Source organism: Choloepus didactylus, chromosome 6, assembly GCF_015220235.1.
Source record: "Choloepus didactylus isolate mChoDid1 chromosome 6, mChoDid1.pri, whole genome shotgun sequence".
Taxonomy (NCBI): Eukaryota; Metazoa; Chordata; class Mammalia; order Pilosa; family Megalonychidae; genus Choloepus; species Choloepus didactylus.
Window position 1 is genome coordinate 88192554 of NC_051312.1, and position 27462 is coordinate 88220015.

The 27462-nt window shown below is 36.8% G+C and overlaps 1 protein-coding gene across 1 annotated transcript in view; it reads left to right on the plus strand.

Annotated features, from left to right (window-relative positions):
• Positions 1-27462, plus strand: part of PPME1 (protein phosphatase methylesterase 1) — a 101758-nt gene that overhangs the window by 4093 nt on the left and 70203 nt on the right. Inside the window, exons 2-3 of the mRNA XM_037840628.1 lie at positions 24990-25083; positions 25636-25728. Coding sequence (XP_037696556.1) covers positions 24990-25083; positions 25636-25728 — 187 coding nt within the window. The remainder of the gene's footprint in view (positions 1-24989; positions 25084-25635; positions 25729-27462) is intronic.

The window sequence follows — 27462 nt, forward strand, 5'->3', positions numbered from 1 at the left end:
TAGCACTTTGCCTTTACTTTCTGAATTGCAACTATTGAACGGCAGGAATACTGCTTTCTAAGAATTTGGGTTGATTATTTTTTCAAGATTTCAAAGAAACCATCTAAAGATAGATGTTCCATTGGAAAGACAATCCACTTGAGACAATGTAGAATAAGATGTATTAAGGACAGACTTTCAGGTTTATCTCTTGTGCTTTTTCCCCCCTTGTGTTAGTTTGAAGCTGTGAGGTACCTCAGAAAAGGCCATGTTCTTTTAATCTATTCCTGTGGGTGCAGAACTATTGTGGGTAGGAATTTTGATTAGGTTATTTCAGTTGAGATGTGACCCACCTTGAATGATCCCTGTTCCGGTTTGCTAATGCTGCCGGAAATGCAATATACCAGAAATGGATCAGCTTTTACAATGGGGGTTTATTAGTTTACAAATTTACAGTTCCATAAAAGTGTCCAAACTAAGGCATCAATAAGAGGATACCGTCGTTGAAGAAACTCCAATGGCGTCCAGAACACCTTTGTCAGCTAGGAAGGGATGTTGCTGACATCTGCTGGTCCTTTGCTCCCGGGTTGCATTGCTTTCAGCTTCTAATTCCAGTGGCTTTTCTTTAAGCATCTGTGGATTCTACTTAGCTTTTCTGGGGCAAACTCTGGGCTTTATCTCTTAGAAGAAGCCCAGATCTCCAAACATCTGGGTCTGTGTCAGTTCTGAGCTCTGTTGCTCTCTCTGAGCTCTCTTAAGGATTCCAGTAAACTAATTAAGACCCACATTAAATGGGCGGGGTCACATCTCCATGGAAACACAAATCAAAATATTCTACCCACAAGATTGGATTAAAATAACATGGCTTTTCTGGGGTACATAATGGATTCAAACTAGCACATATGGTATGGGTTATAGTTCCACAATTTCAATTATTTCCTTCTAAGCTATTCTAATACGCTAGAGACTAAAAAAAAAAAATCTATGTGATGATTCAGTAGTAATGATCCTTGTGTATTGTTTTAATATGCATTTCTATTTGTGAACAAGATTGACATGTATGTTCAAGGTCTGTTTCCATTTCTCCCTGTGACCGGCCTTTTTATATATTTTGATGTTCTTTGAAGGATTTTTTTCTTTATGATAAGTATTGAAAATATTTTTCTCAATTGCTTTTTACTTGCTTATGGCATATTTTGCCATGTAAAAAGTTTTGTTTTAAAATTTTAATGTAGCCAACTCTCATGTATTGCCACTGGACTTCTTTTCTTTTCCTTTTTTTTAGTTAATAATATCTTTTTGTTAGAGAAGTCATAGGTTTACAGAACTATCATGAATAAATATATAAATACAGAGTTTCCATATACCACCCTATTATTAATACCTTGCATTAGTATAGTACATTTGTTATAATTAATGAAAAAACATTTTAATAAGGGTATTATTAACTGTAGTCCATCATTTACAGTGGGGTTTCATTGTGTACAAGCTGATGTTTTTTCTTTTAATTTTTATTGTAGTAACATGTAATAACCTAAAATTTCCCCTTTTAACCACAGTCACATATGTAATTCAGTGCTGTTAATTATATTCACAATGTTGTGCTACCATCATCACCATCCATTACAAAACTTTACAATCATCCCACAGTTTAAGCATTAGTTCCCTGTGTTGGTTTTAATCTATTATGTCCCCCACAAAAACCATGTTCTTTTTTTTGTCTCTCTCTCTTTTTTTATTGAGATTGTTCACATACCATACAGTTATCCAGAGATCCAAAGTGTACAGTCAATTGCCCATGGTACCATCATACAGCTGTGCATCCATCACCACAATTAAAACTTTTTTTTCAATTTTTAGAAAATTTCCATTACTCCAGAAAAGAAATAAAGACACACGCAAAAAAGGAAACTCAAATCCTCCCATACCCATAACCACTCCTCCTCCATTATTGATTCATGGTATTGGTATAGTACATTTGTTACTGTTGATGAAAGAGTGTTAAAATACTACTAACTGTAGTATATACTTTGCAATAGGTATATATTTTTTCCTATCTGCCCCTCTATTATTCACTTCTAGTTATAGTGTCATACATTTGTTTTAGTTCTTGAGACAGATTTCTAATACTGTACAGTTAATCATGGACATTGTCTGTTACAAGATTCACTGTTTTATACATTCCCATCTTTTAACCTCCAACTTTCCTTCTGGTGACATACATGACTCTGAGCTTACCCTTTCTACCACCTTCATACACCATTCAGCACTGTTAGTTATTCTCACAACGTGCTACCATCACCTCTGTCCATATCCAACCATTTAAGTTCACCCTAGTTGAACATTCTGCTCATAATAAGCAACCACTTCCCATTCTTTAGCCTCGTTCTATATCCTGATAACTTACATTTCATGTCTATGAATTTACATATTATAATTAGTTCATATCAATGAGACCCTGCAATATTTGTCCTTATGTGTCTGTCTTATTTCACTCAATATAGTGCCCTCAAGATTTCTTCATCAACTCATTGTTTTTTTAAGAAGGTTTTGTTCACACACCATACATTCCGTTCTAAGTAAACAATCGATGGTTCCCTGTATAGTCACGTATTTATGTATTCAGCACCATCACCACTACCTATATAAGGACATCTCCATTTCTTCCACAAAGGACGAGGAAGAGTCAAAGGAGGTAGAAAGACAAGAGAAAAATAAAACATGATAGAGGGCATATAAGAAAAACCCACAGCTAACATCATACTCAATGGTGAAAGACTGAAAGCTTTCCTTCTAAGATCTGGAACAAGACAAGGATGCCCACAATCAAAGGATTCCAACTTAATCAACACTAAATACATCTGCCCCCACAAGATTGCATCAGATAACATGGTGTTTTGGGGGACATAATAGATCCAAAACAGCTCAACTACCAATGTCAAGCACATACTACCAATATATTTGTTAGGTTGCATGAGATTATATTGAAAATCTCTGTCCTTCCAAACCAGACCAGAAGGCTAAAGTTTACTATGTCTCCTTTTCCAACATGCCTTTGTGTGTGTCCTTTGCTGTGGACTTTTTCCAAATTTAAAAAATCCTTTTTCTTCCACTGACAAACAATGTGGTTCTGGTCAAGTTATTTTTCTCTCTTTCTGGGCCTCAGTGTCATGGTGTAGTTAGAAAGAACTCTTTGGCACCCAAAAAAACTTGAGTTTAAATCCAGGCTCCTTTGCTACTGAAAGTGGCTCTGGGCAAGTTATTTTACATCTCTGAGCCTGTATTTCCCCATCATTAAAATGGAGGTACATTTCTTGCAGAATTCAAAACACTTATCATACTGCCGGATACATCTGGTTATTTCCTTCTGTCTTAGTTTGCCAGTGCTCATATGACAAGTACCACACATTAGGTTGTCTTAAACAACAGCAATTTATTGTCTAATGGTTTTTGAGGCTAGAAGTCCAACATCAAGTTTGAGAGGCCTTACTTTCTCCCAGAGTCTGTAGTGTTCCAGAAATCCTTTGTTACTTGGTGCTCTCTCTCTCTTTCTCTGTCTCCCCAGTATCTGCTCCCCTGACTTCTACTGTTTTCTGGCTTCTTCCTTGCTTTTTCTGGCTCACTGTGTCCAAATTTCCTTTGCTTATAAGTCATATGGTTTAAGGCCTACCCTGATTCAATTTGACCTCTCTTTGAAGATCCTATTCACACCTAAGCTAAGAATAGCATCTTCAAAGATATAAATGGGTTCGAACCCACAGGAAAGCAGATTAAGACTTGAACATGTCTTCTCTGGGGGGCATGATTCAATACCTAACACCATCCATAAAGTAAGATTTGGATTAGATTATCTCTAAGGCCTCTTCACGCTCTAATACCCTGATTCGGTATGTAGTTTTTACAGTTTTGACATCTGCTCTAATTACATGTCTTTATCACTGGTAATGTATACTCTAAATCCCCATGACCCTCAGACAGCCATCTGATTGCCTTCTTTCCATTCTTCCTCTGCAAAGCATTGTTAGTGAGGACATTTTTTAAAGAACAGTGATGCCTGGTACAAAGTGTTAGTTAATAATAGAGTTAATAATAATAGTGTGGGGAAAAATACCTTTTGTAAGCCACGGACTATGGTTAACAGTAATACCTTAAAATTCTTTCAACAATAGTAACTGGTATACCACACCAATACTAGGGGTCTTAGGGGTCAATAATAGGGGGAGATAAGGAATATGGAGTGTTTTGGGTTTTCTTTTTTTGTGATTATCTGATAAATTTCTTTTTGTAGTAATGAAAATGGTCTGTCAGTGAGTGTGATGATTGCACAACTAAGTGATGATACTGTAAGATATCGATTGTCTAATTTGGATGGAATATATGATAAATGAATATATCGCAATAAAATCTGCAAAAAAAAAAGGTTAAAAAGCAGTGGTGTCTTGTCTTAAATGGCTGGCTACAGTTAAACTTCAGTATTTAGACTGAAGAATTTGTGACTGGGACCATGTGACTCATAAGTAAGTCCCTTATTTAGGGAGTCTAGTAGATGTTCAAATGTATTTATGACCTATCAGATTTGAGACATTCACTTGAAAGCATTCAACTTTTATTTCTTATTCCTTATTCTCTAAGTAAGCAGGGAAAATTTTTCCCCGAGTACTGTCATGTGATACTTGACCACTGAATTCTTTGTGATGAGGTGCTCCAGTCATAGATATGTACCTGTTTTTCTACTGTGGCTACCATATCCTGATGTCTTTTTCAGGGAAATTTAGAAATATAATCAAATTTGATATTTCAATTGTTCCCTCCGTTCGTTCCTCCCTTCCTTCCTTAGCAGCTGATCGTATAATTCTGTTGGTTTGGGTCATCCTCTAGAGCGGCACATAATGGGCAAACAATGATGACGTCCTCTGTACCCCCATAGCCCTCTGTAGAACATTTATCCTTCTAACTTGTAAGTGTTGATCATCTTGTCCATCTCCCCCTCAAGACTATGAGCTTCTTAAGGATCAGAATTGTGTATGACTTTCCCTGGTGTTTAACATGCTGCCTACTAAAATACTCACTGAATGAGTGACTCAAATCCTGGACCTGTTATTTACATTTTTATTTTATCAAAATTTGAAAATTTATCTCTTCTCTGATTTCCCAAGCCTGAAAGTAAGTCCATTACTATAAAAGAATAGATGTCATAGAGGACTGGTGGTTTGATGGGCTGAGCCCTTTACCACGGGACTTGCCCTTGGGAAGATTGTTGCTGCAAAGGAGAGGCTAGGCCTCCCTATAATTGTGCCTAAGAGTCTCCTCCTGAATGCCTCTTTGGTGCTCAGATGTGGCCCTCTCTCTCTAGCTAAGCCAACTTGGCAGGTGAAATCACTGCCCTCCCCCCTACTTGGGATCTGACACCCAGGGGAGTGACTCTCCCTGGCAATGTGGAATATGACTCCCGGGAAGGAATCTGGACCCACCATCATGGGATGGAGAACATCTTCTTGACCAAAAGGGGGATGTGAAAGGAAATGAAATAAGCTTCAGTGGCAGAGAGATTCCAAAAGGAGCCAAGAGGTCACTCTGGTGGGCACTCTTATGCACAATATAGACAGCCCTTTTTAGGTTCTAATGAATTGGAATAGCTAACAGTGGATATCTGAAACTATCAAACTGCAACCCAGAACCCTCGAATCTGGAAGGGATGACAATGTGATTGGAAAGCCATATGGACCACACTCCCCTTTGTCCAGTGTATGGATGGATGAGTAGAAAAATGGGAGCAAAAAAAAAAAAAAGGCACCCAGTATTCTTTTTTACTTTATTTCTTTTTCACTTTAATTTTTATGCTTCTTATTTTTGTGTGTGTGGTAATGAAAATGTTCAAAAATTAATTTTGGTGATGAGTGCACAACTGTATAATGGTACTGTGAACAGTTGAATGTACGCGTTGTATTACTGCATGGTATGTGAATATATATCAATAAAATTGAATTTAAAAAAAAAGAATAGATGTCAATTAGCAGTTACTTTCAGAACAGCTGCATTTTGTAGGGTTGGATTTTTCTAACCTTGCCCATTTTATCTCTTATTGTCTAATAAAAAAGACTGATTTTTTAAGAAGGCAGTACCTACACATTGATGATTCAACCAAGTTTGGGAGCCAGGACAAGCAGTCTGCTGTTAAAGACTTGCATTAAAACCTCTCCATAGTCATGTCCCAGGCATGTCAGTTCCTCAGATGTGTTTTGCACATACCAGTGCCAAGTTTATTTTCCCTGCAGTGTCTCCCTTTTTTTTTTTTTTTTTTTTTTTCACTTTGCAAGTACTACCCATTCTTTAAAACCCATGTAATTTTTTCGGGTAACTTGAGCCTATTCGTTGCTTTCTCTCTCCTCTGAGCATCTTTCTTTTATTTCCACTTACCAGTTAAGTGTGCATTATTACTTGGTATTGCATTTTAAAATTATACCTTTTTTTTAAGTTCTCCTTGAGTGGAAAAGTCTTTGTTTATGTTTATTTGTGCCTTCCACAGTAGCACTATTAAATAAATTTTTTAAAGATTTGATTTAGTGGACATATGGTGCACAACATTCATTTAAAGTGAGATCCTGAAGCTATTTCTGGCCAGTCCAGCCTTCACTGATCTTTCCATTTTCTGTCCTCTTTCAGCAATTACCATCTATACCAGGGGTCAGCAAACATTTTCTGTAAAGAGCCAGATAGTAAATATAGTGGGTTGAATAGTACAGCTCCCAAATTCATGTCTACCGGGAACCTCAGAATGTAACCATTTCGGTTTGTTAAAGCTGCCGGAATGCAATACCAGAAATGGGTTGGCTTTTACAATGGGGGTTTATTAGTTTACAAATTTGTAGTTCTAAGTTCAGGAAAATGTCCCAGGTAAGGCATCAACAGGACGATACCTCTCTGAAGAAAGGCTAATGGCATCTGGGGTTCCTCTGTCATATGGGAAGGCACATGGCCGGTGTCTGCGGATCCTTCTCTCCCCAGGTTTTATTGCTTTCAGGTCTGGCTCTTTCTGTTTCTTTGGGTCCATGCTTCCTTCTCCCAAGGCTTTTCTCTTCAAGCACTCTGGGTGTTTCTCTCTCCGAGCTCTCTGGCTTTTTTTCTGTCCTTTATCCTATCATAAAGGATTCCAATAAAGGATTAAAACCCACCTTGAATTGGGTGGGTCACATCTCAATTGAAACAACCTGATCAAAAGGTCTCACCCACAATAGATCTACACCCACAGGAATGGATCAAAAGAACATGGCCTTTTCTTGGATACATTATAGCTTCAAACCAACATGGTGCCCTTATTTGGGAATAGGTTCTCTGCAGATGTAATTAGTTGAGGATTGAGATGAGATCATATCCAATCCAATGACTGGTGTCCTTGTAAAAAAAGGAGAGGACACAGAGACATGGGGAAGAAGGCCATGGGTTGACCTGAGATTAGTATGCTGACACAATCCAAGGAACGCCAAGAACTGCTAGAAGCTGGTTGAAGCAAGGAAAGATCTTCCTCTAGAGCTTTTGGAGGGATCATGGCCCTGCCAACAATTTTATTTTAGACATCTGGCCTCCAGAACTGCAAAAGAAAATGTTTTTGTTATTTTCAGCCACTAAGTTTGTAGTAACTTGTTATGGTAGCCCTGGGAAACTAATATAAATATAAGTATTTTAGGTTTTGTGGGCCATTCAGTCTTTGTTGCAACTGGTCAGATTATGAAAACATAAGACCATATGTAAACCCGTAAGTGTGTCTGTATTTCAACAAAACTTTATTGTGGACACTGAAATTTGAATATCATATAATTTTCTTATGTCATTAAATATTATACTTAACAGAAAAAATTTTGCAACCATTTAAAAATATAAATCATTGGGCTGGATTTGTCCATAGAAAATAAGAGGCCAACCTCTTATCAATTCTACTAGTCCCATAGTTCTACTGCCTTGTAATAAAAAGAATATATGTTTTAAAATCAACAAAAGATTTCTCTCCTGACTTGATTACTACTATTTAACTGGCGCAAATGACTTGATTTTCTTAAAATGAGGGTAATATTAGCCTCACGGGTTTGCTTTTGAGGGAAAAATGAGATGCTATATGTGTAGAATCATTATTTAAATTGTAAAGCTATATAATGGGAACTTAATTACCGTATTTCATCAATTCTAAGATAACTTTATTTTTTCATATTTAAAGTGATAGTGTCAACAATTGCTGTTGGTCTGGCAGCAAACCTGACTTATTTTTTGCTGCCTGTACGTGACTGAATGTCCAAACTAGCAATAAAACTTGCAAAATAGGTGTTGGCAAGATGGAAGAAAATCCTAGAGACAAGAGTGGAGTACTCTTTTAACTCCTAAGAACTGAATGGTTGTGGGCAAGCGTGGGTGGTTCATTCAGATTAGTTAAGCAGTATTCCTATAGTGAGAGTCAAAAGTAAGATGGCTGTACGTAATTGTAAAGCTGGCATATGAGCTGGTATTTAGTTTAAGAAACCCTCTGTGATGGTTAGGTTCATGTGTCAACTTGGCCAGGTGATATTACTCAACTGTCTGGTCAAGCAAGCACTGGCCTAACAATTGCTGCGAGGACGTTTGTGGCTAGTTAATAAACCAACAGGCTGGTTTATTAAATTATCGGTCAGTTGGCTGCAGCTGTGACTGGTGACGCACGGAAGGGCATGTCTTCCACAATAAGAGAATGCAGTTGGCTGAATTTAATCCAGTTAATCAGCTGAAGACTTATAAGTGAGACAGATAATATAGGTATTATATTATAGATAATATAGGCACTTAAGGCAATAAATTTCCCTCTCAGCACCACCTTTGCTGCATCCCATAAGTTTTGAGATGTTGTATTTCAATTGTCATTTGCCTTGAGGTATTTATTAATTTTTCTTGTAATTTCTTCCTTTACCCACTGGTTTTCTAAGAGTATGTTGTTTAGCCTTCATATATTTGTGAATTTTCCGACCTTCTGCATGTTATTGATTTCCAACTTCATTCCACTGTGATCCAAGGAAGTGTTTTATATAACATCATTATTTTAAAATATGTTGAGACTTGCTTTGTGACTCAACATGTGGTCTACCCTAGAAAATGATCCATGAGCACTTGAGAAAAATGTGTATCCTACTGTTGAGGGGTGTAATGTTCTATAAGTATCTGTCAAGTATAGTTCATTTATCATACCATTCAATATCTGTTTCCTTATTGATCATCAGTCTAGATGTTCTATCCATTGATGACAGTAGTGTATTGAAGTCTCCAGCTATTATTGTAGAGACACCTGCTTCTTCCCTGAGTGTTATCAGTGTTTGACTCATGTATTTTGGACACTCTGGCTTGGAGCATAAATATTTATGTTTGTTATGTTTTCTTGATGAATTGACCCTTTCATTAATATATAGTGTTCTTCTTTGTCTCTTTTAATTGTTTTACATTTGAAGTCTAATTTGTCTGATATTAATATAGCTACTCCTGCTTTTTTCTGGTTGTTGTTTGCATGAAATATCTTTTTCCAAACTTTCACTTTTCAGCCTATTTTTGTCCTTGTGTCTAAAGTGAGTTTCTTGTGGATAGCATATAGTTGTGTCCTGTTTTTTAATCCATTCTGCCAGTGTATGTGTTTTTATTGGGGAATTTAATCCATTAATGTTTAGTTATTACTGTAGGGGCAGTACTTCTACCATTTTGCCTTTTGGACTCTATATTTCAAATCTTATTTTTTTCTCTCTCTTCTTTTACCCTTCTTGGTAGTCTTCATTTCTACACTCTTCTCCAAACCTCTCTCTCCTTTTCCTATCAATGTGTAGCACTCCCTTTAGTATTTCTTGTAGCTCCGGTCTCTTATTCACAAACTCTCTCAGTGTCTGTTTGTCTGAAGATATTTTAATCTCTTCCTCATTTTTGAAGGACAGTTTTGCCAGATATACAATTCTTAGTTGGCAGTTTTTCTCTTTTAGTACCTTAAATATATCACACGACTGCCTTCTTACCTCCATAGTTTCTGTGGAATAATCTGTACATAGTCTTATTGAGCTTCCCTTGTTTGTGATGGATTGCTTTTCTCTTGCTGCTTTCAAAATTCTCTTTGTCTTTGACGTTGGACAATCTGATCAGTAAGTGTCTTGAAGTAGGTCTATTGGGCTCTATTCTTTTTGGGGTATGCTGCACATCTTGAATCTGTAACTCCTTGTCTTTCATGAGAGTTGGGAAACCTTCAGTGATTATTTCTTCTATTATTCTTTCTGTCCCTTTTCCCATCTCTTTTTCTGGGACACCCATAACACATACATTCATGTACTTCATGTTGTCATTCAGTTCCCTAAGTCCCTGCTTGTACTTTTCCATTCTTTTCCCATTCCTTTTGTGTGTATGATTTCAAATGTTCTGTCTTCCAGTTCACTGATCCTTTCTTCTGCCTCTTCAGTTCTACTGTTGTATGTTTCCATTGTGTTTTTCATCTTTTCTGTTGTGCCTTTCATTCCCATAAGTTCTGCCATTTGTTTTGTCAGACTGTTGAGTTCTTCCTCATGTTTGCCCAATGTCTTCTTTATATCCTTCATCTCTTTTGCCATATCTTCCCTCAGCTCATTGATTTGATTTTTGAATTGATTCAGCATGTTTGTTTGAACATCTTTAATTAGTTGTTTAAATTCCTGTGTCTCAGTTGAAATGTTAGTTTGTTCCTTTGGCTTGTCCATATTTTCATTTTTCCTAGTATGGCTCATTATTTTTAGCTCTGTAAGCATTCGATTTTCTGAATTAGTTAATTCTGGAGCTCATTTTTCCTTTTTTACCTAGGTTTTTCTTGTTGGTTGGCTTTGTTCTCTATCTGTTCTTTGGTATTCAGTTCTACTTATTCTAGACCTCTAACCTAGCTTCTGTTTAGTTGATCAGAATTTTTCATCTCTTGTTTTTTTGTTTCTTGCTGTGCCTCTATGTAACCTTTTTGTGAGAGGGTCTCCCCAGATATGATTGACCCCAATCGGATTTTCCCAGTCCAAACATGCCCATGTCTGAGGAGGAGGGTGTAATCCCTATGAAGTTTCCCTGAGAATCAGACCTCACATGTTGTCAACCCTCCTGTGAGGCCTCTAGACTCTGTGCTTTTCCTATCCTGTCCAGCAGGTAGCACTTGTCAGCCGCCAGCTCCCACCAGTGTAAAGAGGTGCCACAGATACCTTTAATTCTCTGCAGACCCTTTCCCTGCCAGGGGCATGGCTGGCTCAACTGGTTTCTGTTTTCCAGTCCCTTGGGTCTGAGTTCTTTGAAGGAGGGCCTCCACTTGAGCTGGGCCCCGCCCCACCCCCTTTTCTTGGGGGAAGTTATGCCCTTTAGGGAATTGTCTCCCCCACTAGACTCATTGCTTTGTCTGCCAGACCTATCTTAGCTCCACCCTTGCCTGTGTCCAGGGATCATTTGCAAATATCTGAGGCTTTCTGTAATGAGCTACTTAGAATATTTATTTAAAAAGAAGAAGAAGAAGAAGAATGAGGGGAAACAAAAAAGAAATCCCTTTTCAAGGCCTTTCCCCAGCCCCCAAGTTTTATCAGTCCCAGTATAAGACTATTGAAGGATATGCCCTTTTGGCTATTGTCTCTTTCGCCTGAATAGTTACTCTCAGACAGCTTTAATTCTGCCCTTGTCTGGGTCAGTGCTGAAGCTTGAGCTCTGATGGGCTATTGAAAAGTAAAAAGATAAAGAGTTGGAGAGAAAGAAAGGAAAAGAAGAAACAAACAAACAAAATAAAACCTTTTTCAGAACCAGACCCCAGCTCCCCCAGTTTGCAAAGGAAGCTCAATTGGTACCCGTTTCTTTGTGCCCTTTTTTCTTGGAGCCCAGCCCTTCTCCAGTACTCTGAACACCACCAAGTCCAAAAGTCTCCAGTTTTTTTTTTTTTTTTTTTGCTGTCGTTAGCCCCACCTCCTGTCTGCTGGCCTGATTCCTCCCAGTTCCTTGTGTGGCCTCTCCTGGTCCATCCGTGCTCAGAGTTTTACTCAGTAGTCTGAACTTGCGAATTAATTCTGCAAGCGGAGCTGGGCTGAGCCCACCTCCCTGCTCCCAATACAGACTGTTTCCCTTTCCCCCCAGGAACCAGCTCCAAGACAGCCTGCCATGCCTGCGGTGTAGGGGCACCACCCCCCTGACCAGGGAAACTTACAGGTCTTCACTGCAATCTCAATGGTTCCACCCGTTCCAGACTGGTGCATGATGCCAGACCGGCCACAGAAGTCCCCAAAACGGTGGTTCCATACAGTTCCTGGCTATGTACCAGCACCCCCAGAGGAGCATCCAAATTCCACACCTCACCACTCTGCCATCTTGGCCCTCCCCAAAATATGTATTTTAAATGGCTGAATTGTATAGTACATGAATTCTATCTCAAAGTTATTACCAAAAAAGCCTCATTTTTAGAGAAAAAATAGAATGAGAAAAAAATAATCCAAAATGAAAAAGAAAGAGGAGAAAAAGAAACACAGATTAGGTGGGACAAAGTACAAAATAAAACAGTAGATGGTCTGTATCAGTGATGGACTATTGCTCCAGGGATGAAACAAATATCCTTGTATGAGATTTTTTTTGAAATTCTAGTCATATACTATTTAAAGGAGACACATCTAAAAAACAAAGATAAAAAAAGTTTAAAAATAAAAGGTATGGGAAAAGATAAAGTAGGCAGATACTACCCAAAACAATTTTAGGTTTTATCATTCTCTCTTGAGATTTAAGGCATTTTTTCTATCCTCTTCTAGCTTAAGGTATTGCTCTTGAGAATTTTTAAAAACATCTTTTTATCTCCTGTATTTCTAAATTTGAAGTTTAATTGGAACAAACTACTTTCTAGGAGAGTTCCTTAAACTTCCTCTTCTATTGAACTTATACCTGCTATTGTATTTTTTCATTCCCAAGAATTATTTCTTGTTCTTTTGTTTTCTTTTTTGTTGTTATTATTTCACAGAATATCATCTCTTATCTCTCTAATGATACTAGTTTTTTAAAAAAATTTTTTTCTATGCATGATTTTTCACATTTTTGCTCTGTCTTGATTGTCAGAGGCTTTCTCCGGATGTCTGTTGATTCTCCAAATGAGAGAATAGGGCTTGTTGACTGTTGAGTTTTACTATAAAGTTGTTAAGTAGAGGCCTACCCTTTTAAATGGGAAGCTATTCTCCAAAACATCACTATCTACAGCTCTTTTCTCTTGGGCCCCTCAGTTCCACCAGAAAAAAATCCTCCAATCTCCTGCCTAGGGACATAAGACTAGCTGTTAGACTTCTGGAAAAGGATCTGCATGGTCTCATTTGTTCACTCATTCAACAAATATGCATTGAGCACTAACCAGCTGCTGTTGTAGGCACTGGGAATACTACAGTGGAGAAAATACTCTTGTGGTGTTTATGTTCTAGAATGGGAGGCATGTCAGGTGCTTTGGAGAGAGAAATCCAGAAAGGCATAAGGTGAGTACTAAATTGGGAGGGGCTATAATTTTAAACTAGGTGTTTAGGGAAGGCATCTCTAAGAAAAGACCTGAAGAAAGTGAGGAAGCAAGCTATGATGATATCTAGAAGACAGAATGAACACTTTCAGTTAAGTCCTGTTTTCATCCTCTTGTCTTAACTTTGCCCTCACATGAGTAATATCCTTGACTCCAGAGACACTCGGGTTCAATTCCTGCAGACTGGAAACTCAAACTTCCATATCTTGACATGGTAGGGGAAAGGAGGGAATCTGAGAGTCTAATGGTGCCTTATGCAGATTTTCAACAATCCTTTCAGAGGTACCTAACACCGATAATTCCTGAGCCTTTACGGGGTTGTGATATGCATTCTTACCCTTTTTGGAGTCTCCTTCTGTGAATGATTAGATTTCAGTTTTCTCTATTCTGCTAAAAGAGTTAATATTTTTCCACTTGCTTTCTGTCCTCCTAAATTTTGCTGGTATCTCATCTGATATTTCCTCCTCCTCTTTAATGTTAGGTTTTATTCTTTTTTCTAAATTACTATAATTTAATGGGGTGTTGGGAGGCAGTTGAGAGGAACACATGAATTAATTTCTACAACAATGTAACTCAGGAGTTACTATTATTATCCCTGTTTTATAAATGAGAAAACTGAGGCTAAAAGGGTTAAATAATTTGTCCAAGACCCAGGAAGTAACTGGGCTAGAATCCGACTCCCACAGTAACTTCCTTATCAGTTTCAATACTATTCTCACAATAACACTAGATTCCCCATTCTTAAAATCACTGACAACAAACACCCAGAAATCCCTAGGAAGAGGTAGAAGAGGATTGGTAGGTTCCTGCTGTAAAATAATGATTGTTAAGGAACCCTTGTATAGAAGAAAGAACCAAGCAAGCTTGAGCACCATGGAGAACAGGAAGGAAGTCAAGGTAGATTCCACTTTTGCTTGGGAGTTTAAGCTAGGTGGGAAAAGAAGAAAAATCAACAAAAAGTGGTTAATACAACACATTTCCCTTTTAGATGTTAAGGTGGTTTGATGTGTGGAGCTGTAGCAGTGCCACTCCATCAGTAACTGTGACTGTCAAACTCTAATATCCTTGGCAGAAAACATGTGAACCAATAACTGATTTTTATTTTTTGGAAGAGAAATTACTAGTCCATCTCAGTGGAACTAAGTTCTTTTAGTATTCTCTGCTTGCTCTAGATGATTTTAAAGGTAGGTAAATATGGTGAATATCACTTGCAAAGTAATATGTCCTGAAACTCATTTAATCAAATGCACTAGTACTTCCTGAACAATGAAAACTATTTTCAAAATATCCAGGAAAAATTGTTTACAAACTGACTTAAGAATCATATTTAACATGAATCACTTTTTATATCATCAGAAAGTTTTTAAGATCACTTGATCCTCTTGCAGAGCACAAGTTGGTAGTAAAATGAATTCAGCCAATTAAAACTATTTTAATGATGTCAGAGAACTGAGGTTTCGCCTTCTTCTGGAAAAATCAGTCCTAAAACCATTAAGTAGAACAGATCAAGGAAGGCATGATGAGAGGAGGGAAGGAGTTGTGGTTGCCCAGATGGGGTGCCAGCCCCTAAGGGAAGAGATGGGTGTCAATAAGGGGAATGACCTGGTATGAGGGGTAGAGCCCAAGCAGGGTAAGGGGGGTGTCCCAGTGGAGTGTCAGAGTATAAGGGGTGACTGGCATGGGGTGTCGGAACCCAAATGGGACAAAGATATTCATGTGGAGACATGGAGTTGGGAATTTAAAGTCTTGGTTGATAGGGGAGTGTCCACAGTGAGAGGAAGCCCAGCATGGAGTATTGGAGCCCAAGAGAGGGTGAGGGTGGGAGGAGGAGAGCATCCACACTCATTTGTGCATAATGCATTGCTTTTTTCTTGCAGCTTTCAGAACTCTCTCCTTGCCCTTGGCATTGAACAGTTTGATTTCTGTGTGTCTGGTCATGGATCTCTTCAAGTTTATCCTGTTTGGGTTTTGTTAGATTTCTTGAATGTGCATATCCATGTCTTTCATTAAATTTAGGAAATATTCTGCCATTATTTCTTTGAATATACCTTCTTCCCCTTTATTTCTTTCTTCTCCTTCTCGTATTCCCATAATGCATATGTTTGTATGTTTGATGGTGCCCCATAGGTCTCTTAGGCTCTGTTCCCTTTTTTATTCTTTTTTCTTTTTGCTCCTCATCCTGAAGCATTTCAGTTGTCTTGTTTCTGAGATAAATGATTCTTCTGCCAGTTGAAACCCTCTAGAGAATTTTTTATTTCAGTTATTGTGGTCTTCAACTTCAGTATTTTGTTTGGTTCCTTTTCAAAATTTCTATCTCTTTATTGCGATCCTCATGTTGTTCATTCATTGTTTTCCTGATATCCTTTTATTTCTTCTCTCTTATTGTGTTTCTTTGTCTCCTTGAACATATTGAGGATCATTTTTTTTGAAGTCTTTGTCCAGTCTATCCAAAGTCTGATCTTCTTCATTGATGATTTCTGGATTTTTATCTTTTTCTTTTAGATGGGCCATCATTTCCTCTTTCTTTGTGTGCCAGTTTGAAGTTGTTATGGACTGCAGAAGAGCCATGATATTTTAATCCAGTCTTGTGGGGTGGGACCTTTTGATTGAATGTTTCCATGGACATGTGACCCACCCAACTGTGGGTGAGACCTTTTGATTAAATTATTTCTGTGGAGGTGTGAACCCACCCGTTCAGGGTAGGTCTTCATTAGTTTACCGGAGTCCTTTAAAAGAGTTCGCAGAGATAAGGTGCTCAGAGAAGCTAAGAGAGACATTTTAGAGAGAAGCCAAGATATGTAATTCAGAGTTTGTTCCTGGGAGAAGCTAAGAGCCGACACAGACCCAGACACTTGAAGACACTGGGAGATGCAGATAGAAAGACGTTTGGAGGTGCTAAGCTAAGAGATGAAGCCCCGAGTTTGCCCTGGAGAAGCTAAGGGAGAATCCCCAGATGCTTAGAAAGAAACTCCCAGGGAGAACAAGCAAAGATGCACGGAAGATGAGAGACAGAAGCTAAGAGAGACACTTGAAGCCCAGAGACATTTTGGAGAAAGCCGTTTTGAAACCAGAACATAGGAGCAAGGAACCAGCATATGCTAGCCACATGCATTACCAGCTGACAGAGGTGTTCCAGACACCATTGGCATTTCTTCATTGAAGGTATCCTCTTATTGATGCCTTAGTTTGGACATTTTTATGGCCTTAGAACTGTAAATTTGTAACCTAATAAATCCCCTTTATAAAAGCTAATCCATTTCTGGTGCTTTGCATAATGGCAACTTTAGCAAACCGGAACACTTTGTCTTATAATCTTTTATTGCACACTGTACGTTTTTAATGTTTTCATGTGTTAACTCTGAGCTGTCTGTTCCTTAAGTTTGTATCCAGTTAGTGATATGGCAGAAATTTCCTTGAGTGCCAGGAGCTGGCAGTAACAAACCAACCAATGCAAAAAACAGTGTTCACAGTCTGCAAATTGGCTTTACATCAGCTGGCTCCTTTAGAGTTTAGCCCTTCTGTCAAGAAGATCAATACCAGACAAATGTGAAGTGCAGTTTTCTCTCTGTTTCTTCTGGGCCTGTGTCTTGCCCTGGGCTTGTGCCTGCACATTGACTTAGGAATCCCCCTCCCCACCCCACCCCTCCTTTATAGGAATTCAGATGCCCCCTTTTCCCTAAGAAATACTTTCTGCCTCTCCAGGGAATAGTTACAAAGGGTAACAAAGGTTATCCTTTGCCCCAGGCTGCTTTGACTTAATTATTTCTTAAACTGCTTTAGCTCTATTTTGGAGGGTCAGGCTGCTTTTAAGATCTTTGTCTTTGTTGGTCTGCAGTTTCAGCATAAAGTATTAATTCTCAAGATCTTGCAATTCATTGTGCTTAGTGTTTCATCAGTTCTGGAGATGTCAACTGTTAACTCTTCAAATATTACCTTTATTATTCTCTCATTTCCTTTTGGACCTCCAAAAGACCTATTTACTCTATTGGCCATGTCTCTTAATTCTTTCATATTTTCTAGCTTACTTGACATTTATTTTTTTAATTGTATTTTTTTCATGCTAATTGTATTTGTTTCAAATATCTATTATTTTTAAATAGTTATGTTATACTGTATCTGGTCATTTCAATATGTAAAATCTTTATAGTTCTGTTTTTTCATGTGTTTCATGTTTTTGACAGAGCTGATCATTTGCCTTGGAACTTAATCTGGGTCCTAGAAAAAAGGTTGATTCCTTCAACCTTAGTTTCTTATGGGATCCTGAGGACACTACCAGTCTGGGTCCACTTTAAACTAAATTCTCAACTTGAGGCTTCTTGGAATACCTAAGTGGTGTGAATTCAGCTACAAATCTGTTTGAGAGCTGCCTTGTGGTTACGGTTTTGTCAGGGAAGGTGCTTTTTGTTTGTGATTTTTTGTTTTTTCTTCTCCCTTCTACTTAGTGCTAAGTTTTAAAATAGGTGGGGATTGCAGGAAAGTGGAGAATAATTCTACTTCACCCTTTCACTGATAGTATAATTCTTTGGAATTTCAGCTTTATGGGATAAAATTTTCCTACTGAATTCCCCACCTTGGGCGAGCCTTGGGTTTTGTGTCCTTTCTTTGTGCCCTAGAAAACCCTGGAACTAAAGCTCAAGTTCAACACAGTTGGCAAATGCCATCAAGGTAAAAGTCAGCTTTGATGGTCTGTGGTCCCTGTGCCTCACCTTCACTTAACTCATAGCCTGAATATTTTCTTATTTTCTTGACAGCTCAACTATGCATTTAAGATTTACTGTATATATAACTTATATAATGCTTGTAATATTCTTATTTCACAATATAATATACATACAAACATATAATTTTAACCAACATTTTAAGATTGGATCTATCAGTTGCCATTACTGGAATTAGCTAATTACTATTGTTGGAAAGAGCCCCAAATAAGACTTCTATACCCACCCAAACTGTCAGCAAGTGTGAAAATGGAGTAACAACATTTTCTGACTTGCAAAGTTTCAAAATTAATGTCACATTCTCAGGAAACTAATGAATGATGTGTCCCATCAAAATGAGAGGATATACCCAAAAAAGGGGGTGGGGTGGGGTATGGGAATCTGGGATTCAACACAGGAAAAAGGTGAGAGGAATTCCTAGAATGATGGTGAAATGGCAGCAATTCATCATATCCAGAGAGCACGCAGTTCCAGTTGGAGCAGATGAGTGGAGATTGCCAAGAATGGATGTTTCCAGGGGAAAAGTTCACCTGATAGACTATTTAATGTAGTCGATCATATTAAGAGAAGTTTTACAGATTTCTCTAAAGATTTTTTTAGTTTAAAAATGTCTGATTGTGAATATATATTATATATACAATATGTATATATGTGTACAGTTAAAAGAATAATAATAAACTCCCATGTATCTGCTACCTAGCTTATAAAATAAAACATTACCAGCACATTAGAAGCTCATTCGCCTCTCCGCAAGAGCATCCCCAGTCCCCACAATGCCTTGTAATACATGTTAGTCATCCCCTTGCTTTACTTTATAGTTTTGCTACCTATGCATGTATTCATTAACAAGATATTATTTAGTTTTGCCTGATTTTGAACCTTATTATCAGTGGAATCATGCTGCCTACATTCATGTTTATTTCTCTAGGTATCACTTTTGAGGTTCATCCATGTTATTGCATGTAACTGTAGTATATTCATTTTCACTTCTGTTGTCATATTCTTTTGTCTATTTTCTATGCCGGTGGTGATGAACATTTAACTTGCTTGCAATTCATTTATAGAAATGTTTCTATGAGCTTTCTTGAATGTGTATCTTAGGGCTTATGTGCAGGAGTTTCTCTGTAAAATGAAACTCTTAGGTTGAAGGACACCTGTTCAATTTTACCAGGTAGAGCCTCACTGTTATCCAGACAATTTTCGCCATTTTCACTCCCATCAGCAATGATAAAGTTCTGATCAAGATCCTTACCAGCCCTTGGTAATGCCTGGCATCTTAACACTTGTCGACATGATGAATGTGAAATGATTACCTTACCATGATTCAAATTTTATGTCTTTGATTATTAATGAAATTGGGAATTTATTTATGGGCTTTTTGAGTTTCATCTTTTGTGAAATGCCTGTTAATGTCTTTTGCCCATCAGAAGGTTTGGGGGAACAATTAGTGACAGGTGAATAGAAAACTAAGCAAATCAAATAAAAGACAGTTCTAGAAAAAAGCAGAAGGTTATACAAGGAAGAAAATAATAGTCTATACCATGTAGCTTAGCTATGTACAATATTTTTATAATAAATAAAATATATGAAATGTTTAACATGGGATTACTATTGTAAACGTTTCAGAGCTTATATTTGAGGAAATTGAGGCAGAGATTAATCCATCAAAGGTCACAAAGATGGTAATTTACTAGGAATGAGATTTAAACTAAGACAGTCTGACTTCAGAGCCCATATTATTAAAGCTGTACTTACTTCATTGCACATAGCCATCATGTAAAAACTGCATATACATTTAACCAAAAACTTTTAATTTTGATCAAGTCCAGTTTACCAATCTTCTATCACCTGTGCTTTTAGTGTTGTATCTAAGAAAAAAACACTCCTGTGTTTTTTTCTAAGAGTTTTATAGTTTCAGCTTTTACATTTAGGTTTATGATCTACTTTGATTTAATTTTTGAGGATGATGTGAGAAAGGTGTCCAGATTCATGTTTTTGCATGTTGATGTCCAGTTGTCCAAGCACGATTTGTTGGAAAGACTATTCTTTTTCCCATTGAATCTCTTGGCTCCTTTGTTGAAAATCAATTCACCATAAACGTTAGAGTTCATTTCTCAGTTCCCTTTGATTGATACATGTCTATCCTTATGCCTGTACTCTACTGTCTTGATTATTGTTCCTTTGTAGTACAGGATTATGTAAAGGGGATGCTGTTTATTGGCTTCACAGCCACTTAATAATATTTAATAATAAACATATATTGAGACACCCAAGCTAAGCGCTTCATACACATTAGCTAATTTCATACTGTCAACACATATTAATCTATGATGTGTTAGACTCTGGGAGTACAAGGCTGAACAAATGTTCTTGCTTTTATAGAGTTCACATTAGTGTCAAGTTAGGTGGGACAATTGGAAGATAATAAATACAGGAACAAAATAATTTTAGAAATTAATTAGTTACATGATAAAAATAGAACAGGGTAACTCAAGAGTGACTGAGGAATGAGAAGGCTACTTTAATCTTCATAACAAAACCCTAAAAATTAGTAATATTATAACCCCATCTGACTTGAAGAAACTCAGGCTTAGAGAAGTTAAGTGACTTGCCCAAGGTCACACAATTAGTAAAAGCAGAACTGTGTTGTAGCAAATGGAAAATGGATGGAAAATGGGTTTAGGTTTAAGGGAATAGTATCTCTCTATTCTTTTCTTCCTTTTTTGAAGATTTAGCCCAAAGGTTCTTATTTTCATATTCATAGATGGGCTTCTTGATCCCATGATCCCAGTAGAATTGTAAACAAAATGTATATGTGCATTTTTTTTCAGGATTGAGGGTTCATAGATTTCATCAGATTATGAACAGTGTCTGTGATAATAGCAAAATGTACATACACATTTGATTCATGTGGTTTTGGCAGAAGCCATATTTCCTTTGTGTCTTTGTGTCTTACAGGAGCACCCTCTCCTCCAGACTCCTCCCACTGGTAGCTGGAGGGGTGAGGAGATTATACATTCATTTCTCTTTAGTTCAGAATTGTAGAATTGACTTTAATCATCCTCCATATCCTGTACATTCCTGAGATTTATTGATTGCCTTTTGATAGGTCTTTCTGTCATTTTCTCCTTTTTAATTCCATTTCCAATCTCGACTCCCATCCCCTCCTGGCAGGTATTGCAACATATTTCTTTCCAGAATCTAGTATATCTCGTACATTTCATAAGATTGATCTTTCTAAAATACTTTAATCTGTGTATTTTACTGGCTCTTCATTTTCTACAGTACTATCCAAACCATATCTGGGACCCTACAGAATATCTCTCTCTCTCACACACACACACACACACACACACACACACACACCAGAAAAAAATATTCCCCACTTTATTACATCTAACATAATGCTTTCTCCTCTATCTACTTTTGTCAGTCTCTTTTAGCTTTTCAAAGCTGCTATTCTTATTCCCACCTCAATCCAGTGAGATATTCCTTTGTGTTTTCTTTTTGTTTTTTCAGTTTCCTCTATGATAGAACACCTTACTGGATCCTTATTCATGCTCTTCTTTCTGCGTGAAATGTCTTCTTTACCCCTCCCTATTTCCATCAGTTCAAATTCTATCTGCCTTTCAAAGCCTAGGTTAAATGTTATTTTTCCTTTGAAGCCTCTCTTTTTATTCCCCAGCTGACAGAAATCGTTCTTCCTTCCTCTGAACATTCACAATAATTTATCTGTTCCTGTCAAGATATTTAACTTTTTGTATGTCACGTTAGATATTTATGTACTTGACATTAGTTTCATGAGGGCAGAGACATCTCACTTGTTTTATAATTATGCCACCCAGGATCTCCCATCTTCCCATCTCAGTTCTGGCCTAATACATCTAATAGTTTCTTGGTAAATATTTGTTGAATGAATGAATTATTTTTAAAGTATAATTTAACATTCTTAGCTTTTGGAAGTTCTTTTCATTATTTCAGAAGTAATTAACTCATTTTAAAAAGTATAACTAAAAAGGCCTACACAGGCTGTGATGACCATAAAGTAATAAAGATTAATTTTCACAATAACTGGGCTAAAAGCAAAGTAACTGAAACATTAAAAAAAAAAAAGAACTAAAACAATCGTCATCCCTAAAATATAGAGTATTTTGTTCTGACTAGAATACAAAGATAATGGTAGTTCCTTGCTACCTACTTAATGTCTAACTTTGGTTGCAAAATTAACTGAAGTCTTGGAGTGCATAAGCAATTGTGTGCTCAAAAGAAGATAGTAGACATATGTAAAAAAAAAAAAATCTCTGTCAGAGTAAAGAGCAGCAACCTTTGGAGATGTAGAATTATTTGCTTCTTAACCAAATGGGAATTACTCATTTCACTGGTTTAAGTTGAATAGTCCCTGGAACCTTTTTAATTTTAATAAACTAAATTAGAATTGGAGGGTGTTCCAATAATGATTTTTCTTCATAGGAAGTAGTTTTTCTTTACTTGATGCCTGCCTGACTTAGAAAGTTTTTGTGGCCCTGGCAAAGCTAGACATATTCAGACGTCTGATAATTGTGCGCTAAAGCCTCATTACTTTGCAGAAGCATAACTGAGAGAATGAGAGAAGAAAAAAAATCTGAGGTAATATCATATTAAGGTAAAGAATATAGGCTTTAAAAAGTGGCAGAACTGGACTGAAGCCATGGATACCACTTAGTAGTTGTGTGACCTTGGGTGAGTTACTTTACATTTCTGAATCTCAGTTTTTTTAATCTACAAAATAGGGATAAAACTAACCCTCTCAAAGTTTTGTAATGATTAAATGAGAGTCCTGTAAAGTGCTTAGCATGGTGAATCATTGTTGTGCTTAGTAAATGTTAGGTACTATTATGATAATGATATCCTAGGTTCTAGGTCCAGGCTTCAAAAATTCAGATCCTTAAGATCCATTTTAACATGTTTGACATACCATTTTATGGTTGTTATACTCAAATTAGTATATGCATAGATTGATTTGTGAAACTACCAGATTTTAACATGTTTGACATACCATTTTATGGTTGTTATACCATTTTATGGTTGTTATATTCAAATTAGTATATGCATAGATTGATTTGTGAAACTACCAGATTTTGGATTAGATTCTTTATAATATATGCTATTTTATTCAATCACAAAAGTCCAAGGCAAGAAAGACTTTAAAGAATTTGTCCATATTGTAAGTGGTAGGAATTTGTAGGGAAGTGGTAAGAACCGTAAGGAATTTGAACTGTTCTCATTCCAAATCATATATTCTACCTTTGGATTCCTAGCAGCTCTCTTTCAACTTGGGGAAATTAAAAAAAAAATCTCAATGTCCAGGCCATACCTCCAGACCACTTAATTTCTAGGAGTGAAACCCAAGCATCAGTGATTTTGAAGCTCTCCAGGTAGGACAGAGGTTCATTTTTCACAGTTTTATTTGTTTAACAGAGATTGAGAACTACTGACCTTGCTCAATGCCTAGAACTTAGTAGATTTTCAGTAAATGCTTGACTGTTGAAAGAATACCTGCCTGATTACCCAACTCCATTATAATCCTTTCCAGTATTATAGAATCAAGAGCACTTTTGTATTAAGTAACTTAAGTTTTTAGAGAGGACTTTGTATTGTACTTGGTACACATACTTCATGGAAGATATTAGCAGGAGATAATGTTTTGCTGCTGATAGAATTCTGAATGTCTTCTATTACTAGGAAGAAAAGTAGGTGTGAAAACAGAAGAAGGCTCAGAGTTTCTCTTTCTTATATGTCTTATTGAAGTTTGAAGACATAGATTATAAATAGATACTTATTGGTTATTTTTGGTTTATTTTGATTTAAAATAATTTTATATTTTTAAATTACACATGTTCAAATATCAAAACACAGAAAAAGATATGCACTGAAAATTCTTCTCTCATCTCCCAATCATAGTTCCTCTCCTAGGCTAGCATCAATATTATCAGTTTCCTTCCAGAGATATTTTAGGAATATTTTATACATTTTTAACAGAATATGTGTCATGCTTGCTTGTTTGTTTGGTTTACTTAACAGTGTGTCTTGGAGTTATTATATATCCATATATAAAGAATTTTATCAGTATTATCAGTATATAGTAATCTCTTCCCTATTTTTATGGCTGAATAGTATTTCTCTGTGTACCACAATTTATTTAACCAGTTCCCTATTGATGGACATTTAGGCCATTTGCAATTTTTCTCTATTAAAAACAATGCTACATTGAATAGATAAGTCATTTCACTTCTGAGTGAGCATATTTTCAGATAGATTCCTAAACATCAGGGTATTGATATTGTCACTTTGCCCTCCATGACAATTGTATATTGATTGGTTGGGAAATGACAAAGAAGCATGAAAGAGTAATTAAAGGGGTGAAGAAGCAGTACCAACCAAAACAGTTGTAGCAAGAATGGTATTAAAGTGGGGTGAGAGGATAGGAATGAGCCTACAGTCATGAGCTAGGAGGAGAAGTAGCAGGTTTGGTGGTCTATATAAACATGGAATTTACTTGTTATTAAAATATATTAATGAGTTAATTTTCTAAAATCCTAAAATTTGTGTCCTTAACTCTGTATTTGAACTTGTCTCAAAATGGTTTGATATGATATTTTGTGTATGAAAACTCTTCATGTCTTTAAGGGGAAATACCCTTGCTGCTTTCATTCAGTTTTACATGTAGCATTTCTTGATCAAGATTTTATCTTTTCATGCATAACTATTCACTAAAAATCTATTTTTTTTTTCCTCCTTAGTCCTGGACGAAAGCGGGACTTTTCCCCTGTTTCTTGGAGTCAGTACTTTGAGTCCATGGAAGATGTGGAGGTAGAGAATGAAACTGGCAAAGATATATCCTTTTGCAAAATGGCTTATTCTTTAGTAAGCTTGTAATATTGCCTAAGTCAGAAGACTTGTGAAGTTTCTAAAATGTTATTTATTCTTACTGTTTATTCCATTTATTTCCCTTCTTATTTAGCATGGTGTATCACCTGTAAGTCCATGCCAATATCTTAATTGGCTATAATTGTTTAAATAATTGGGAAAACATTGAGATTTTTAAGTTCTGAACCTGATAAATCTTTCATGGGCCCAGGGGAAGGTTTCATGATTCAAGGGAGTAGCTTCTAGAAACCAGGAACTGTGTCCTCATTAGGGCAAAGGGAATCATTTTGTTTTTTCATGGAAAAGATGGGCATGCTGGCTTCATGCTTCAAAAACAGAGGTTTGGTGTCTCAGGAACTTCTATTTAAGTTTCTCTTAAGCTGGGAAGTCTGCAGCTTTGCATATGCTTTTTCATATAGCTTTGTGCTGCTTGGATTTTCTGATCAGTATTATTATGACTAAATAATTGAAAACATCAGTGAGCAGAAACTTGGATATGTTATCTTTAACTATTCATACACTTTTCGAGTATACAAGAGTGGTTCAGAGGGTCCAGTCCTGCTCCTTCTGCATGGAGGAGGCCATTCTGCCCTCTCCTGGGCGGTGTTCACGGTAAGTTGCTGATAGTCCAAGTTGATGTTAGTGCAATCATTTACTTCTGATGAATTTGACTAGCCTAATTCTTCTGTTATTTTTCTAAGAAGGTTAGGGATTTGAGTAGATTCCAAATATTTATCATGGTAGAGATAAGATTACTTAAACCAGAGGTTTAAACCAGAGGTTCCTAACTGGGGTGGGCCTTAGTCTATGAATTCTTGAAAGAGTCTGTAAAATTTGTATATAATGCATTGAGGTGAAAGGGATGAAATTTGTACCTTGTGTAAAGTATGGGTCTATATCCTGGTAATCTAGTGGATAAGCAGACATATTTTATTCAGGTGCTTTAGATAGAGATAATTTGTCTAGCTTTATTTGTCTCCTTCACAGAGCTTACTGTGGTACTTTGCATGTGGAGTTGTCCCATAAATACTTTGGAATTGTTTCCTCTTTTTTAAAATAATGCTTTATGTTTAATACCACTTTTGAGCTATTCAGAAGTAAACAATATTTGGTTTATGATACCCTCATCCAGAGTAGAGGATAATGTGTCTGTGTCAATGCTGCCAGTTGTTGATCTTCCTAATGTCCTCTCCTCTAGGGTAGGCCAACCCATGTGGGAAAATACTGGCAGTATTCATGTCCAAAAGGAAGTAGCAAACAAACAAGACAGGGGCCAAATCATTTGATCATTCTAATAGTCACATTAAATAGGTAAAAAGAAACAAGTGAAACTAATTTTACTAACATTTACTTAACCCAGTATATAAAAAAATTACCATTTTAATACATTATAATATAAATTATTATTGATCTAGTTACGTTCTTTTTATAGTACGTCTTTAAAATCCAGTGTGTATTTTATACTTATAGCACATCTAGTTTGGGCTAGCAATATTTCAAGAATATTGTTCAGTAGCACAGCTCTAGATTTTTACATTCCTCAACTAGATTGTGAGCTTTTTTGGAGGCAGAGATCATGGCTTATATATGGCTGGCACAAGTGTATGCTCAGGGAATGTTTTTTGAATGAATGAGTAACAATAGCACATGCCTGTTCCTAACATAGCAGCTCTAGTAGTAAATGTACTGCAGTTGCCCTGAACAGTCAAACCATTCAGAGCCATCAGAAATGGCTCATGTGCCATAGCTTGCCTGGCTCTGCTCTAAGCTAATACACTGTCACTACTGTTCACTTAACACATTAAAGATCTAGAAGGAAAGAGATGTGTGACTGGGAAAGAAAAAAGGCACCATCTTAATTAGCATGTCACAGTCACATGAATTTAACTTACTAGGGATAATTACTCCAGGCTTTACCTTATAAGAAAGTTAGCAAAAAGTAGTCTGTGGATAGGAAAAGCTTTATTCTGAGGATAGTATTTAATGTGTCACAAGATTTTGTAGAATTTTGATGAAAATTACATTTATAGGCCAGAGATAACTTCACTGTAATCTTCAAACTTTTGAGTAGCTTCTCAGGACTCCAGTAAAAATTTGAGAGCTAATGTTACTTATTTGAACATTCAGGATCCTTAAAGGTGAAGGGCCTAGAAAGGTCTAGAACAGATGTTCCATGAAACCGCTATTGCTTTTAAACACTGAGGGTAGGAACAATGACCTGGAAGTTCGGCAATGTAAGTTCTAGCCTGATTTTACTAGTACTGGTCATATGGCCTTGAGCAAGCTACTAAAGCCTTACTCCCCAAATATAGTCTCCTTACATTTCATGGTTTCTTTGAAGATTAT